This window comes from Ahaetulla prasina, chromosome 4, assembly GCF_028640845.1.
Source record: "Ahaetulla prasina isolate Xishuangbanna chromosome 4, ASM2864084v1, whole genome shotgun sequence".
Classification (NCBI taxonomy): domain Eukaryota; kingdom Metazoa; phylum Chordata; class Lepidosauria; order Squamata; family Colubridae; genus Ahaetulla; species Ahaetulla prasina.
Genome location: NC_080542.1, coordinates 8402908 through 8421858, shown reverse-complemented (window position 1 = coordinate 8421858; position 18951 = coordinate 8402908). Strand labels below are relative to the sequence as shown.

At 38.5% G+C, this 18951-nt stretch overlaps 1 protein-coding gene across 1 annotated transcript; it reads right to left on the bottom strand.

Annotated features, from left to right (window-relative positions):
- Positions 1–5917: 5917 nt before the first annotated feature.
- Positions 5918–13694, bottom strand: LOC131197051 (vomeronasal type-2 receptor 26-like). The gene is made up of 6 exons (XM_058180661.1): positions 13498–13694; positions 12532–12823; positions 10153–11001; positions 8165–8392; positions 7280–7406; positions 5918–6816 (listed from the first exon to the last, which is right to left on the bottom strand). Exons 1-6 carry the CDS (start codon positions 13692–13694, stop codon positions 5918–5920), a joined length of 2592 nt encoding a protein of 863 aa, XP_058036644.1.
- Positions 13695–18951: the final 5257 nt, after the last annotated feature.

The window sequence follows — 18951 nt, the reverse complement described above, 5'->3', positions numbered from 1 at the left end:
AAAACCCATTGAACAAAATAAGTTGACAATGCTTTTATGGTGAAAACATTGATATATGAGTAACAACCATTTCTGTCTCTTTTCTAAGTAAGAAGATGAGAGTCATTGTAAAACGCTCAATAATTTGTATAATTTTTGACAATGTAAAGTATGTCCCTAATTTGCAACAAATAAAAATAGAACAAAGTCATGATTTTTTTTTCAAGCTATCACATTTATTTCTATCAGTCTGGCATAAAATAGAATACAACCAGGAAGTATCCCTCTTTTAATCTATGTAATTTATGCAAGGAGTGATTGCAGGCTGGATAATTTGAATTATTGTACACTCCCTAGATGTCTTTCTCCAAAAGTCTTCTTGCAGAATAGTTTCATACATTTCCTGATTAAGATTTTAACATACTGAAAATGATTTGTTTTCCCACAATTGGATAAGTTTGATAGACAAGGAAGCAAGTGTAAGTTTATATACAAAACCATGCATTTATTCTCCAAAAGCTATTAGTCGTATAAGCAATTTTGGGAGATCTGGCAAAGATTAGAAAATGAATAGAAAGGAAAAAAAAATCCTTACAGTGGTAAAAAGATACGTTTTAGAGAAGGATGTTCCTTAAATTCAATTTCAAAAAAGGAGTGAATTATCTGAGACACCAACCCACCCACAATGAGATCTCCAGGCTGGTACCACTCATGGGGAATCGGGAAAGCATCACTCGCAGGGCAGCTCAGAGCAACTGCTTTCTGCACCAAGAGCATCAGAAGTAACAAGATCTTTAGGCATTTGTCATAGTGAAAATATTTGTGTCTCCTGTCCATAAGGAAGTTTGCATTTCAGTGGTTCATTCAATGATTAAGCCAAGGTTGATATCTGACAATGCACCTCATCAGAAATCCCATCATTTTCTATATGAAGTTCCTTGGGTGTGGAAATTTTATACTGATGCTCACTAGAATTGAACAGATGTTTTGGAAACGAAGAAAGGAGGGAGGAAACTTGTAGCAATGAATCTGACGGAGCCATTATTATCACTTTGTGGCAAAATCCCTGGAGCACAAGAGTTCTTTTATAACCAAATTGATAATTATTGCTGAATGCACAGTCCTTGATGTTTTGGCTTAGCTAAAAAAAATATGGCGATTCCTGTAGGAGATAATTATTTTGTTTTTGGTGAGAGAATAAGTGGTTCAACTGAAGGTTCAACTTTTTGTTTTTCAAATGAGCAAATGCTAAATAAAAGTAATCTAAGGGACATTGGGAATTAAAAACAGCCTCAGGTGTTGAAATTCATGTTCATTCCTTACAATGGAGCAGGGTTCCCATTTTCCATATAAAATGAATAGAATTATTTAGTAGAGAAGAGGATACATGTTTACATGTTAACGTCTGACAAATAAGCCAATAATTTCTTTGGAGGTTTTATCCACATTTTCTGTCAAAAGAATGTTGAAGAATGATGCGATAACAATATTGATACTGATATTTGAAAAGTTGCATTAGCCATTGCCGTGACTTTAATAATCTACCCCTCCAAATCTTTAGTTATTTATTTACTTATTTCATTTGTATTATTTTTTTTTACAAATAACTCAAGACAGAGAAGATATTTAACAATACCTTCCTCCTCCTCTGATAGTGTATGACCAATATAATGTGATAAGATATGATGTGATGTAATGTGATATATATCATATGATATGATAGCATATAGATATTATAGCAGTGTTCCCATTTCTAAAGGGCTGCCCCAAAGAAGAGGGAGTCAATCTCTTCTTCAAAGCACTTGAAGGGAGGAAGAAGCAATTGATGAAATATAATCAAAGAGAGAAGCAACCTAAAACTAAGGAGAAAATTTCCTGACAGTGAGAACCATTAATCAGTGGAACAATTTGCGTCCACAAGTTGTGGGTACTCCATCGTTCAAGAAGAGATTGGACAAACTTTTTTGTAAAATGGTATAGGGTTTTGTGCTTGAGCAGGGGGTGGGACTATAAGACCTCCAAGGTCCCTTCCAACTCTGTTATTTTGTCCACAAAAGCAAGAAGGAGGGTTGGGCTGTGAGAGAGTGACTGTGTGAAAGTTACCCAGTGGGCTTTCATGGCTAAGATGGGACTTGAACTCATTGCCTTCCACTTTCTAACCTGGTGCCTAAATCACTAGACCAAATTGCCTCTCAAATCTGACACTAGCTCTCAAATGAAATATTTCATTTATGAGGGCAATGCAGCAATCTTTTTTTGAGAAGGGAACTCCAAAGCCACAAACCGGAGTAGGAAATATTGAACTGATACTCAAAGAAAATAAAATTTGTGATTGCTGGATGAGACTATCACAATTTCTATGGGTTATGTACCATATAAGGAGTGAGCTATAGGCTTCACTCAGGTCCTCCAAAAGACGGGAAAATACTTAAAGCTCATTGGTTAAGCCATCTGACAGCCCTCTATAAAAGAAGACACTGCCAGACAAGCCCTCTGTTGGGTTGTACTGGTCTACTAATAAAGAGCTGTTTTTATTGAAAGAGCTGTGTCCGTTTCTTCCATCATCAAATATAACACCACGGTTCTGTTTCAGTAGATTGTGTTCCTCCATTGAATCCTTATCTTCATGTATATGGTCACATGAGGACACGTGAAGGTCTTCTCTGAAACCTTCATTGCTACTTTAGCAAATTATAGTCTGACCTTTTAGTTTTCATCCAAGAAGCTTCTTCAGTCCTTGGTCAGAGTCAGAAGTGAAGAAGCTTCTTGGATGAGAAGTGAAACGTCTTCAAGGAAAAGCCAAGAAAGTCCAGTTGCCTTTTGAAAAAGCACCTTTGGGACAAGACAACCATGATCTGGATGACTGAGAATCTCCATAGACATTTATTGTTGGTTGTTGATCCTGCGATGCAAAATCTACATAAATATGAGTATCTTGTTTATCAATTCTAAGGATGGTTGCGTGTGTCATCTTTGGAAGCCATATTAGGAAGCTTCTGTGCTGCCACTTTCTCATGTGTGGGAAAGTAGGAGTGTGTTGTTTCTGCACCCCCCGAGCCGGGCCTCCTGCCAGAAAGTGACTTGGAGCCCGGCCTGCTGCCAGAAAGTGACTCGGAAAGTGTGGTCGAAGGGCCGTCAGGTCTTATCTTGGGAGCACCAGCTTCCCTGGCTCAGCTCCAGGAGCCAGAAGCAGGACAGGTGGAAGAGATAATGAGGCCTCCATCCCCTGACTCTTTCCTCCCCAGGCCATGCCTTCAGACCTAGCTGATAGCAATCAGGCTTGATTGGATCCTAGGTTTCGTAGGCAGGAGAGGAGGGAACAACAGAAGCAGGAGTGGGGCAGGCCTAGGAAGTGCTGAGTCATGGAGCCACACCCCACAGGATATAAAGGCAGTGAGCACTGCTGTGTCTCTTCATAGCTGGCAAATCAGTTGATTAACTAAGAGCTGAAGTGACTCACCAGTGTCAAGGGAGATATCAGAGAACTTGGCAGACGTTCGCTATTCTGCTGCCAGAGCTGATAGTGCCGGCTAATTAAGCCATCACTCGGACGGAGGCGAAGGAGGAGAAAACAGAGGGGGTTTTTTAGTAGAGGGGTTGTCTTTAGACGTAATAGCATTCTTCCTGTCAGTCAACATCAGGCCGATCCTGCATCTGGAGGAGTGGTCAAAAAGCTCTCTCGAGGTTGGATGGTTGGCGATTGGAGCATGTGACCGACTGCGGAGACAAGGGATGGTTTTGGGCGTTTTGAATTACTGAGGGAAAACCCGGACCTCTCAGATTCGGGTTTTCCCAGATGTGCCAGTTTACTGATCCTAGTAAATAGAACTTTGAAAGATGCTTGCTTCAGAGCTTTTACTTGGGGGGCGGGGATGTTTCTGGAACGCTGACAAGCTGCATTAAGAATCCAGTTTCATAAAACTGTTTAATCGTATCCCCATTTCTAATGGATTTTGCCAGGTTTCCATTTCATGCAGTTGCCAAAGGCCGCAATTATATCTAACATATTTTAATAGCACATTTATTAATTTAGCAAGTTTATGTGGTTGCGCATCTTGTGGCAATTGACTCTTGACATCATGCAAAAATCCACTACATGTGAGATAATCATTACTCTATAACAATTATTTAAAAGAATCAAAAGTTAGTAAGCATGAGCGTTTAGTAAAGGGTGAGATGGAAGGAAGAATATATTTCATTTCCTTTCACTAATTCTTTTCTATTATTGAAAGAATAGGTTACATTGGAAATAGGTAGATAAATATAGAGCGAGCATGATTAAAAAAAACTTTTAGAAACTTTATAATGTTCATGTTTCAAAGAACCCAAACCTATCTCAAAAAGGATATCCCTCTGATACCGTGTTAAATACATCTTCATAAAATGTACGTCCCTTTTTACTAAATTTATGACATCATTTATAAATAGAAAATATAAAAACCATAAAAATGACAAAGTCCCGTCCTTTAAGGAGGTACATTTGGTGGGATCAGGGGTGAAATGCTCCCGGATCGGACGGGATCGCGCGATCCAGTAGCGATGGCGGCTGCTGGTTTGGAGGACCGGTAGCAAAAATCCCTGGCCCCGCCCCCTGCCCCTCCGAGCCGCACCATCTGCAGAGGTTTTTTTTTTTTTTAACTTTTAAAAGCCGGTTTTGCTTCAGCCGAAACAGGCCTTTAAAAGTAAAAAACAGCAGAACCTTACTTGTAGAGATTCTAAGGCACATACCTGATTACTGAGGAATGCATGGCCACAGCCCGAAAGCAGTTTCAGTTTCAGCCAGACAGCATCAATCGCTCAGCTAATCTAGTTCCTCGGTGATCAACTGGCTGGCTTTGCTAGCTGAGGAACTCTGGGATTTGAAATCCACAATAAAATAAAATAAAATAAAATAAAATAAAATATTTGTGCAGCTTTCTGAGATTTGGTGTGTTTCTGTAGTGTTTCACTCTAACTACACAAACACACAAAATCTCAGAAAGCTGTATTGTGTGTGTATGTGTGTGTGTGTGTGTTAGTTGTGTGTGTGTGTAAAGTGTGAAAGTTGGTTTTTGAGCTTTTTGTGGATGTGTGAAGTGTGAAGTGCAGCTGCTTTTACATTGTGTGTGAGTCAGTTGTGTTGTGTGTGTGTAAAGTGTGAAAGTTGGTTTTTGGTACCTCTTATTGTTTTTTTATATTTTGTTTATTATTTTTATTATTTATTGTTATTGGCCACGCCCACCAAGCCATCTGACCACCAATCCACGCCCACCAATTAAGCCATGCCCACAGAACCAGTAGAGAAAATTTTTAAATATCACCCCCGGGCAGGACCCAGAAGAAGGGCCTTCTCCATGGTGGCTCCACACACTGGAACATCGTCCCTTCAAAAGTTAGACTCTCCCCCACTTTGACACTCTTACATAAGGCCCTGAAGGCCTGGTTTTGCCAGCAAGTGTAGGGAACCCAGAGTGGGATGGAGCCCATCAAGTGGCTTATTTGAGTGTGTGTTATAGCCAGAGAAGGATATAGTTGTTGTCTATATTGTGCTTTATTGCCAGTAAGTTGCCTAGTTTGGTTGTAAATAAGTAGGCGGCTATATAAATTTTCTGCATAAATAAATAAGGAAACTGCAAACATTCGATATGATTTGATTCAATATCTTTCATCTTCTAACACGAGAGTTGGATTCTCAATGTTTTGCTGTCTTGGGGTGTTGAAAGACAGAATGTGTTTAATTAAAGAATCTTGGAGAATGATTACAAATGCAGCAGCATGAGCATTTCTTTTGCAATTGGCAACCAAAATAAATCTTAGTGATCAGGATATTCCTCCAACAATCCTCTATTGTCAGAATTAATGACTTCTATATGTCTCCTATGCGTAGCAAAAAATCCTTCTTGATTGATTGATTTTTTTGGTCAGCAATTTCTCAAAACCAGAAATACTACACAAAGTGCTAATTCCTCTTTATCCGTTGCTCCCTGCGGTTGAATTCAGGCCGAAAAACAATGATGTAGCACTTTGGCAAGAATATGCATCCCAGTAATGCAGCACTGGAGGCCAAGATGGAGAAGACCTCCACAGCTACCATGGCTTTTCCTCTTGTGCTCAGATAGGCTGGAAAGAAGGAGATCCACACACTGCAAAAGGCCAACATGCTGAAGGTGATGAACTTGGCTTCATTAAAACTGTCCGGTAATTTACGGGCAAGGAAAGCCACAATAAAGCTGGCGATGGCCAAGATACCCATGTAGCCCAAGACACAGTAAAAGAAGAAAGCTGACCCTTCATTGCACTGTAAAATCATTTCATGGAGCTCTGAGTGCATGTCCAACTCAGGGAATGGGGGAGATGTTGACAACCAAAGAATACAGATACATACTTGTAAGAAAAAGCATGAGAGGACAATAGAAAAGGCCAATCTTTTCCCCATCCACCTCCTCATCTGAGATCCCGGTTTAGTGGCCATGAAAGCCACAACCACAGTGATGGTTTTAGCCAGTACACTTGAAATGGCCACTGAGAAGGTGATGCCAAAAGTTGATTGCCGAAAAAGGCAGGTCACTTTGCCAGGTTGGCTGAGAAAGAGTAAAGAGGAGAGAAAACAGAGCTGAAGAGAGACAAGGAGGGCGTAAGTGAGGGACCGGTTGTTGGCTTTGACAATGGGAGTATCCCTGTGTTTAATAAAAGTTCTGAGTACCCAAGATGTCAAGAAGAAGAAACCAAGAGCTGCTGAAGCTAAACTGATTCCTAAGGTTTCTTCAAAGGTCAGAAAGACCAGCAGTTTCAAGATGCATCCTGTCTTTTCTTTATTTGGATAATGATCTTCTGAACATTGAAAACAGTCATCCATATCTGAAAGAAAAAGTCAAGGCATGATTTCATACACTCCATATTTTTGAAAATAATATTCTTTATGCCAACTGTTATCCCTCTTAAATGTGTTTCAGTTGGCTACCCGTTGGATTACGTTTTTATGGAAATGCAGTTTTTTCATTGTTTTATCATCTGGGACTACCATAAAAGAAGCACAATTGGAAAGGCAATTATTCTATGAAATGCAGTCCTGTCTAATAATTTTTCAAATTTATTAAAATTTAGACCTTTTTGACTTTTCCTATTTTTTCAAAATATAGAGAAAAAATCTGTGAGGGTAGATATAAGACTTTAGCTCTTATGGAACAACAGATTGTGATTCACACATATAGAAATGAATATTCACCTTGAAGAACTCACAAAACTAGTTGCTACACTAAAGTTGTGTATTATAGTTTGCTTCAATCTATCTAATGAAAACTTGCTGGACTGTCTAACCTACCTTTTTCATTTGAAATCTTCCCTTCTGGACACGGAACACAGTCGTAGCAACAGAATTGCTTTCCTTCCAAGCTTTTCTTCCAGGATCCAGGGGAGCAATGGTCATTACACAGAGAAATTGGAAGAACCTGGTATTAAACATACAAGATTTTTGCAAAGGGAATTTTTTAAGCAGTTTATTATGTTCTCATTTATGGTGGGGGGAAGTATACTTGAATTCCTAAAGAGTTTGTCCAGGTTTATTACAAGGTAAAGGTTTCCCTATCCAGTCATGTCTGACTATCGGGCACAGTGGTCAACTCCGTTTTTTGGCCAGCATTATCTGGAGACATTTTCCATGATCACGTGGCCAGCAGGACTACTTGCCAAAGGCGAAAGGAACACTTTTAACTTCCCACCAAAGTGGCATGTATTTCCATGCTTTTGAATTCCTAGGTGAGAAGGAGTTGAGGCAGGGAAGGGAGCTCACACTATTGTATGGTGCTCAGGTCTCAGACTGTTCTATCAGCTTTCCAGCTGACAAGTTCACGGTTTTTAAAGACCAAGCCATCACATATTAATACTATCCATTAAAATGGGTAGTAAATTGACATTACAAGGATATACAAAGGGTGTGTTGGGAGAATGACAGGATGAATAAAGAAATATATGTGACGACAATATTATGGAAACAGGATCTTATGATTTCAAAAGGAAATGCAACCCAAATGTGAATACCAGTCTTTTAAACTGTAATGTCATTTTGTCAATTTGACGAAAGCTTGATCCTTGACAATGTTTGTACAGAATATGCCATTTCAAAAATCACACATTAGATATCTAAAGAGACTTTGTCCAATATTGGATCAGAATGCATCAAGGTAGAGTTGATTAAATGAGTCCACACCTGGTTAAAAGCTGGGTGCCACACAATCAGCTTTTCATCAGTGATTAATTCCTTCGCATTGGGAGTATGAGGATCAATCTTTCCAACTTTGACTCTCTGAAAGGATCTGTTTGGAAAAGTGACCAAGTTGGTGATGTCGAATCCACCTGTCGCTTCTCCTTTCTCATTCAGGAACATAATGTCCCCAGCTGAATTGTTGAAAGAAATGCCTCGAAGAAATGAATGGAGCTACTTGAAAGAGAATGGAAGAGAGTTGAAAGAATAATAATGAAGAAGTGGCCAGAATATTTAAATTTCTCTTAGTCATTCTTTCCATTGTGGTAACAAATATCAAATAAGTAAACTTAGAATATAGATAATTTATATTTTAGAGTGTAGGAAGTTAGCATCTGCCCCCCTCCTAGAAGAATGAAATATTTTAGAAAATATTTAAAAAGGCAGAATATATTTCCCTGGATGAGAAATGGAGAAACATGTTTTAAAGACAAAGCAGCTTCCTGACTCCCCCCACCTTTGTCAATAGGTCAGAGGTAGAAACTCATTGTCCCCACCTTTGTCAATGGGCCATCATCTGCAACATAATAGGACCCATCTAGCAACTGAAACTCACCACATGATACCTGGGAAGATTACATCAGCCAGTAAGGCTAGCTAAAAACCCCACCCCTTGGGAGTCTGACAACCAATCAGGATACTCTTCCTGTGCTCCAGAAAGTTCAAAGCTCAGAAAAAGCATAAAGCCAGGGAGTGCACAGGATCTCATCCCTTTTCTGTTCTGGAACTCAAGCCATGTGATCCTGACCACCATTAAACCATCTTTCCATGCAGCCTCCATGTTTCTAGTGTCTTTGTCCCCACTTGAAACTGAACCCAGATGGATATTTCTTCCAACAAGAGAAAAACACATATCTGTTCTAGTATTAATTTAATGTTATTTCCAGGGTGGGGTGGGGAATGAAACAACAGCAGTTAATAAATCAAAATCAAAACGAGGTATTGACATTATACAGCTTGATTCAGACATGGTTTATATTCACTATTTGAGCAACTAGACAATCAAACTTAGAACGTATTTAAACTCATCTTACATTCTTTGTTCTTTTTTAGTACAAAGGTGTTTGACATCCTGAGACCTGACAAATTTCCTTTAGCAGGATTCTACCATTTGAGACTCAATTATTTTGAGAGAGAATGAGAGAGAGGGAGGGAAGGAGGGAGGGAGGGAGAGGGAGAGAGAGGGAGGGAGAGAGAGGGAGAGGAGGAGAGAGAGAGAGAGAGTGTGTGTTTTCAAAGGGTGGTTTACAGAGTTAGCATTTGCCCACAACAATCTGGCTCCTCATTTTACCAACCACAGAAAGTTGGGAGATTGAGTCAACCGGCAGCCAGAACAAGTAGCCTGCAGTACTGCTTTCTAACCACTGTGCCCTCATGGCCCTAGTGAGAATCATTCTTCACAAGCTAATAAGAAAAGTGAAATGGTCACAGTCATGCACAAGAGTTGAATGAAAATTGTTTAATTGTTAAAATTCAATAAAATTTATATTAACACCATGTTAAAGACCTTGGAGTTTTCATATCAAATGATCTAAGTGCCAAAGCCCACTGCAACTACATCGCAAAAAAAGCTCTAAGAGTTGTTAACCTAATCTTGCGTAGCTTCTTCTCCAAAAACATTACATTACTAACTGGGGCATATAAAAATTTGCTAGACCAATTCTTGAATACAGCTCAACTGTTTGGAACCCATACCACATTCCTGACATCAATAAAAGTTATTTATATAATGAAAATTGATTCATACAGTAAATCCCATTGACTGAAATTAGGAACTACATGGCTTAGTTCCTCCTCTTATTTTATAAAATTAATAGCTTTGTTGGCTCAGTCTCTCTGTTGATTTGTAGCCATAGTCCAGGGTAAAAACGCTATATTAGATTGTGGATGATTGTGGATAATCATGAAATACACAACAGGTGTGGAAAGATTACCTTCCAAGGCAGTAGATTTGGAAATCCAACCCTCTGAATCTCTCTTGGTTGGGATTTTGATCTCACTGCCTCATGCAAAGAATGTGCCACTACATAAACAGCGTTGTAGATACTGTAGCTTTGGCCAGTCATCTCCAACTCAAACAAATGACCAGGAAGATTCTCCAAATTCTCTTCTCCAGTACAGATTTCAGTGACCGTTGAAGATAATTCTGAGTTTGAAAATGCACAGTCAAACAATTGCTCCCAAACCTCTTGAAGAAATCCATCTTTGTGGGTTGAAGGTTTGATGTCTTGAAGAAATTCTTTAAAGCCTTGAACGTCTCTTGAATGCACAGTAAAAGAAAGAGCCCCATGGAACATCTGGAGATCCCAATCCTTTTGAATTCCCATCAGGACAAAATCAATTGAATTCATCAAGATCCAAACCTTCCTAAATAATGCCCTCTCTTTATTTTCAGGATCACGTAGAAAAATCACACTTCTGAGCCACGATACTGTAATGGATTCTCCATGGACAATAAAAACGTTCGATTTTTGCTCCATCAATTTATTCCAAATAATTGAGACTGAATCTAACAATTCTGACAAATCTTCAAAGTAGAGATGTTGTGGAATGTTTTGTGTGAAAGCTAAACAGATCCCATTCTGTGAAAGCAACGGCTGCAGTTTCTGCAAAAAACGTTCTTCTTTATTTTCAAAAGTAAAGACTCCGATCCACGTCCATCCAAAATGCAGAAGAAGTTGAATAAGTCCAGTGTACTGATGCTCCTCTTTTGGGACCATGAGATAAAGCGGAAATAACTCAGTAATCTGAAAGTCTTCTTGGGCAAAGGAACCATAAGTCAACTAAACAAACGAAAAAGAGAAATTCATTATTCATGAAAATCATGGGGAAAATGTGAAGAAGACTGCCGGTCAGAAATTTAATGAAGGTCTCCGTACATTGAACATTTGTCCAATTCTACATAGATTATGACTATTCTGATGAAAAAGAGAAGCAATTAAAATCCCATGATGAAATATTTTCTCATCTGAAATATAACTAGATTACAACCACACTCTATTGGCATCCTTCAGTCTCAAAAGACTATGGTATCGTGCTCTCCAAACAGCATCTGGTGTGGCTAAAAAGGCCAATTCGATAGTGGCAATCCTTTCCACACTGAGGGCAGATAGATTATTTCCCCTTCCCAGCTCCATGATTTCGCTGGTTCTGGGACTGCCTCTTTGTCTCAGCCTGCAGAACCACACTCAGTTTCCTAATAAAGAGTTCCTGTATGTTGATCCCTTAGAACATCTGGAAACTTGTTAACTATCTGAGTTTGTGAGCTCTTCTCGGGCTAAGGAAAGGATTCTTTTTTTTTAATTCAAAAAGTTTTACAGAAAATTACCCCCCTTTCCCCCCTCCCCCTCCCTTCACAACCCCCCTCCCCCCCTCGACTTCCCGGAACGAGCACAAGGTATAGTTAAAAATAAAACAAACATATGCTAAAAAATTTTCATCCCAACTTAATTATACCCCTACAATCATCAATTCCTAACTTCCCCCGAAAACAATCAAAAATAATACTTCATAATCATTCAAAAACAGTCTGATAACTCTTAGTCTGATATCTACTTTGAATATAGTCAATCCATTTTTTCCATTCCTTTAAGTATCTTTCTTGCGTATTGTCTTTCAAAAAGGCCGATATCTTCGCCATCTCAGCCAAATTGGCAACCTTCAATATCCATTCTTCTATTGTAGATACTTCTTTTTTCTTCCAGTATTGCCCTATTAGTAATCTTGCTGCTGTTATTAGATTTAAAATCAATTTAATCTCAATTACTGTACAGTCCGTAATAATTCCCAACAGAAAAAATTGCGGCAGGAACTTTATGAACCTTATGAACTTTATGAATTAATTTTGTACTGTAATTTGTGATTTAAATTCTCTAATCTATGATTGCAATAAAAGATTTAGATTTTCTTGTCTGATTATTTTCAGCCAGCATTTTGAGTTGTGGGAACAATTGCCGAAGGGAGAGAAAAGAGGGCAAAATTGAAGTCCTGCAGAAAGGAATGGCAAAACTCTAACTAACCCTACTAAGAAAATAGTTGAGTTTTACACTAAACTACTTTTATCATACACCAAGCAAATTGTAGTAAGAAGAGTTGTGACCTATTGCTGGTTGACTGTCAAAAGACATGTATGATTGTAATTAAAGATTTTGATTTAATTGGATCATCTTGAGCCAGTCTATTGAGTTGTGGGGAAAACAGGTGAAGGATGATAAAAGTGTATTTAATTGAATTCCTGGAGAATAATATGGCAAGCAACTAGTATATACTATTAATTACAAAATAATTTTCTCTCTCATTCCACCCCAAACTACCTGTGGAATTTTGTAGACATGTATACTTTCTGCCATAAAGGATGATGTATCAGGACTTAGTCCCCCAATGATGGCCATGAGATTCTTCTGGCTATCACATTTATAGTTTGAGACAAATTCCTGGGATTTGAATAGCAGGTCCAGGGTGGTGCGATAAGTCATCTTTGGGTTGCTGTAACTGTCATAGATGTGGAACCCGAGAGTGATGTTAGGTAAAATCTGGGAGTCCTCATTGATCTCCTTCACAGCAAAGGCCAAGGCAAGGACGTGCTGGTAGAATTTGGTTATTACACTGCAAATAGTTTAAATACCCCCATTGAACAAAATAAGTTGGCAATTCTTTTATGGTGAAAGCATTGATATATGTGTGACAACCATTTCTGTCTCTGTTGTACCAGCAAATATCATTGTTTTAATACATGTAAGTTCTGCGAGGAGTGACTGCACAGACTAGATAATTTTAATTACCTTACACTCCCTAAATGTTCTCCAAAAGACTTATTGCAGGATAGTTATATATCTTTTGTGAGTTACCATGCATTTATTCTCAGAGCTATCTAAAGTGTTTTCCTGATTTGCAACAAATAAGTATAAAACAAAGTTGTCATTTTTTTCCCAAGCTGTTAGGCACAAAATAGAATACAACCAGCAAGTATCACTCTTTTAATATATGTGTAAGTTATGTAAGCAATGACTGAGTAAACTGGATATTTTTAATTATCTTACACTCCCTAAATATTCTCCAAAGGAACTTCTTGCAGAATAGTTTCATACATTTCATGATTAAGATTTTAATAAAATGAAAATGATTTGTTTCCCATAATCTGATAAGTTTGATAAACAAGGAAGCAAGAGTAAGATTATATACAAAACCATGCATTTATTCTCAAAGAGCTATTAGTCGTATAAGCAATTATGGGAGATCTGGCTAAGATTAGAAAATGAATGGAGAGAAAAAATTCTTACTCTTGTAAAGCATAAGGTTTTAGAGAAGGATGTTCCTTAAATTTAATTTTAAGAAAGGATTGAATTATCTGAGACACCATCCCACCCACAATGAGATCACCAGGCTGGTACCACTCATGGGGAATCGGGAAAGCATCACTCGCAGGGCAGCTCAGAGCAACTGCTTTCTGCACCAAGAGCATCAGAAGGAACAACATCTTCAGGCATTTGTCACAGTGAAAATATCTCTGTCTCCTGTCCATAAGGAAGTTTGTATTTCAGTGGTTCATTCAATGATTCAGCCAAGATTGATATCTGACAATGCACCTCATCAGAAATCCCATCATTTTCTATCTGAAGTTCCTTGGGTGTGCAAATTTGTATAGTGACTATCACGAGGATTGAACAGATGTTCCAGAAAAGAAGAAAGGAGGGAGGAAACTTGTAGCAATGAATCTGATGGAGCCATTATTATCCCTTTGTGCCAAACTCCCTGGGGTTCAAGAGTTACTTTAGAACCAAATAGATACCTTAATTGTTGCTAAATATAAATACCTTTATGCACTGTCCTTGATGTTTTGGCCTATCTAAAAAAAAAAGCAAACGGTGATTGCTGTAGGAGATAATTATTTTCTTTTTGTTGAGAGCCTAAGCGAATCAACTGAAGGTTCAACTTTTTTTTTCAAATGAGCAAATGCTAATAAAAGTAATCTAAGGGACATTGGCAATTAAAAATTGTCATAAATGTCAAAATTCATGTTCATTTCTTACAATGAAGCAGGGTTCCCATTTTCCATATAAAATGAATAGAATTGTTTAGTAGAGAAGAGGAAACATTTTTTTACATATTAGTTTGACAAATAAGCCTATAATTTCTTTGGTGTTTTAATCCACATTTTCGGTCAAAGAATGTTGAAGTATGAAACAATAACAACATTTATAGAATTTTTTTTTTATTGGCCAAGTGTGATTGGACACAACGAATTTGTCTTGGTGCGTATGCTCTCAGTGTACATAAAAGAAAAGATACGTTCATCAAGGTACAACATTTACAACACAATTGATGGTCAATATATCAATATAAATCATAAGGATTGCCAGCAACAAGTTATAGTCATACAGTCATAAGTGGAAAGAGATTGGTGATGGGAACTATGAGAAGATTTTTATTCTGGCTGTACACCGCCCTGAGTCCTTTGGGAGAAGGGCGGTATAAAAATTTAATAAATAATAAATAAATAAAATAAAATTAATAGTAGTGCAGATTCAGTAAATAGTTTGACAGTGTTGATGGAATTATTTGTTTAGCAGAGCGATGGCCTTTGGGAAAAAACTGTTCTTGTGTCTAGTTGTTCTGGCATGCAGTGCTCTATAGCGTCGTTTTGAGGGTAGGAGTTGAAACAGTTTATGTCCAGGATGCGAGGGGTCTGTAAATATTTTCACGGCCCTCTTCTTGATTCGTGCAGTATACAGGTCCTCAATGGAAGGCAGGTTGGTAGCAATTATTTTTTCTGCAGTTCTAATTATCCTCTGAAGTCTGTGTTTTTCTTGTTGGGTTGCAGAACCGAACCAGACAGTTATAGAGGTGCAAATGACAGACTCAATAATTCCTCTGTAGAACTGAATCAGCAGCTCCTTGGGCAGTTTGAGCTTACTGAGTTGGCGCAGAAAGAACATTCTTTGTTGTCCTTTTTTAATGACGTTTTTGATGTTAGCTGTCCATTTTAGATCTTGCGATATGATAGAACCTAGAAATTTGAAGGTTTCTACTGTTGATTCTGTGTTGTCTAGTATTGTGAGAGGTGGAAGTATGGAAGGGTTTCTCCTAAAGTCTACCACCATTTCTACGGTTTTGAGTGCGTTCAGTTCCAGATTGTTTTGGTTGCACCACAAGGCTAGTCGTTCGACCTCTCGTCTATATTCGGATTCGTCATTGTCTCGAATGAGACCAATCACTGTTGTGTCATCTGCGAACTTCAGTAGCTTAACAGATGGATCATTGGAGATGCAGCCATTGGTATACAGAGAGAAGAGAAGTGGGGAGAGCACACAGCAGAAGTATTAGCTATTGGTTTAATAATCTACCCATCCAAATCTTTAGCTATTTATTTATTTATTTTATTAGTGTCCTGACTTGTTTTATTTCTATAAATAACTCAAGGCAGAGAAGACATCTAACAGACCTTCCTCCTCCTATTATATCATAGGATAGATATGATATGATATGATATGATATGATATGATATGATATGATATGGTATGATATGATATGATATGGTACAAATGATATAATATGATGTGATATGACATGATAGATATCAAATGATGTGATAGGATAGGATAGATATGATAGCAGTTTTCCAATATCTAAGGCGTTGCCACAAAGAAGAGGGGGTCCATCTATTCTCCAAAGCATTTGAAGGCAGGACAAGAAGCAATGTATGGAAACTAATCAAGCAGATAAGCAACTTAGAATGAAGGAAAAATTTCCTGACAGTGAAAATAATTAATCAGTGGATGACTTGCCTCCAGAAGTTGTGAGTGCTCCATCTCTGGAGGTTTTTAAGAAGAGATGAGACAACCATTTGTCTGAAATGGTGTAGGATTTAGTGCTTGAGCAGGGGGTGGCACTAGAAGACCTTCAACTCTGTTATTCTGTTATTCCTATTTTGCCCAGAAAACCAAAAGGTGGGTTGGTCTGAGAGAGAGAGTGACTGGCTCAAAGTTATTTAGTAGGATTTCATGGCTAAAGTGAGGCTTGAACTCATAACTTCCCACTTTCTAACCTGGTGCATAAATCACTAGACCAAACTGCCTCTCAAATCTGACACTGGCTCTCAAATCAAATATTTCACTTAGAAGTGAATGTGTCAGGGTTCCGACAGATGCCCTAATTAATTCATTTGGCCTCAAGCCAAATTCAAAAGAAATCCAGTTATTTATTAGGAGCTTCATGTCGGTACTGACCAGGTGAAACAAACCCTGACCTCGGTTAATTCCTGCGTTGCCTCTGACCCTTTTCCCCCCCTCCCCCCAATATGTGTCATCAGCCACATTCTCCAATGTAGCAAAATTTTGCAGATTGTAAAAGTCACTACCCCCTTACACTGGGCGTTGCCATGGAGACAACCTTCCGTGTGTGGGTTGGAATGGCTTTGTTTGGACTGAGATACCAAGTCCTTGATGCAGCTGCGGAGTTCGCTTTCCCATCCCCCTTGAATATGGCAACTCAAGAGCAGGTCAGGGACGCTTCATCAGTTGACAGAATGCAGGAATCTTTTTTGAGCAGGGAACTCCAAAGCTACAAACCAGAGTAGAAAATATGGAACTGATACTCAAAGAAAAGAAAAATGGTGGTTGCTGGGTGTGACTGTCACAATTTTATGGGTCTGTTTCAGTAGGTTGTGTGTTCCTTCATTGAATCCTTATCTTCATGTATATTGTCACATGAGGACACTTGAATGTCTTCTCTGAAACTTTCATTGCTACCTTAGGAAATTATAGTCTACAACATATTTCCTGAGGGCTGGTTCCATTACTTGGTTGCCCCAAAGGTGATGTTTCAAAAGGCAACTGGACTTTCTTTGTTTTTACTCAAAGACATTTTGCTTTTCATCCAAGAAGCTTCTTCAATTCTTGGTCAGAATCAGAACTGAAGAAGCTTCTTGGATGAGAAGCAAAACATCTTTGAGGAAAAAACCAAGAAAGTCTAGTTGCCTTTTGAAAAATCATTTTCGGGACAACCATGACCTGGATGACTGAGAACAACCATAAACATTTCTTGTTGGGTGTTGATTCTGAGATGCATAATCTACATAAACATCAAGACTATGTTTATCAATTCTAAGGATGGTAGCTGCATGTTAATCCAGTTTTATAAAACTATGTTTAATCATATCCCCATTTCTAATGGATTTTGCCAGGTTTCTAATTTCATGCAGTTGCCAAAGGCCACAAAAATATCTAACATTTTAATAACAAATTTATTAATTTAGCAACTATATTTTTATTTATTTATTTATTTTATTTGTCACAACAGTATATATAAGCACAAGCATGAAATAACTATACGATATATAAGCATAGATACAATCATAAGTATGTAATAACTACATGAAATTGGATAGAATCAAAGGAAACAATAGGACAGGAACGGTAGGCACGTTGGTGCTCTTATGCACGCCCCTTACAGACCTCTTAGGAATGGGGTGAGGTCAATAGTAGATAGTCTTTGGTTAAAGCTTTGGGGATTTTGGGAAGAGACCACAGAGTCAGGTAGTGTATTCCAAGCATTAACAACTCTGTTACTGAAGTCATATTTTCTGAAATCAAGATTGGAGCGGTTCACATTAAGCTTAAATCTATTGTGTGTTCATGTATTGTTGTGATTGAAGCTGAAGTAGTCTTCAACAGGAAGGACGTTGTAACAGATGATTCTATGAGTTAGACTCAGGTCATGTCGAAGGTGATGGAGTTGACATGACATGATGGAGTTGTGGTTGTGTATCTCGTGGCAATTGACTCTCAACAGCATGCAAAAATCCAGTAGCTGTGAGATAACTATTACTCTACAGCAATTATTTAAAAGAACCAAAAGTTAGTAAGCATGAACTTCTAGTAAAAGTTGAGATGGAAGGAAGAATACATTTCATTTCCCTTCACTAATTCTTTTGTATTATTAAAAGAACAGGTTACATTGGAAATAGGTAGATGAATAGAGAGTGAGCATGATTTATATATATAGGTCACAGAGTGTTGCTGTGAGCGGGTTGGTTGGCTCTCTGGTTGCATCCTGATTGGTAGATGGAATGGTCAACATTGGTCGGCTGTTTCGGAGCATTCTGTGTGGGTGTGGTCCTGGTCTTTGGTTCCTGAGCTTTGGTGTTGTGGCCTCTGAAATTCTGTTATGTGGTGTCTTGAGCAGTTGGCTGTGATGCAGCATCCCGGGTTTTGGTTTGGCTCTGAGTCCGAGTTCCTGTCATGTGTTCCTGGTGTGTGTCAGCCTGCTTTGTGTGGGGATCAGAGGGGGGTGCAGCAGCCAGTGGTGTCAGTATGGTCTGGCTTCTGGATGGTGGTTGTGTTTCGTCTGTGGGATGGGTTTAGGTTTGAATCTGGTGAGGACGAACAACACCTAAAAATTGAACTACACACTCTCACTAACGTACTAACATCCAATGGATTCCAAAGAAATAAGATTACCAAACTAATCCATAAAGAAACCCCCACTAAAATCCAAGACAGAGAACAAGAAAATGGCACAGCCCTCCTCCCATATATAAAAGGCACCACAGACAGAATCAGCAAGATCCTCCACAAACACAACATCAAGACAGCATTCTGCACAAACCGAAAAATATCCACCATCCTAAGAAACCCCAAAGACAAAATTGAGTTAGAAAATCAAGGAGTATATGAAATCCCATGCACCGCCTGCCCCACCACATACATCGGACAAACCAACAGAAGAATAAATGC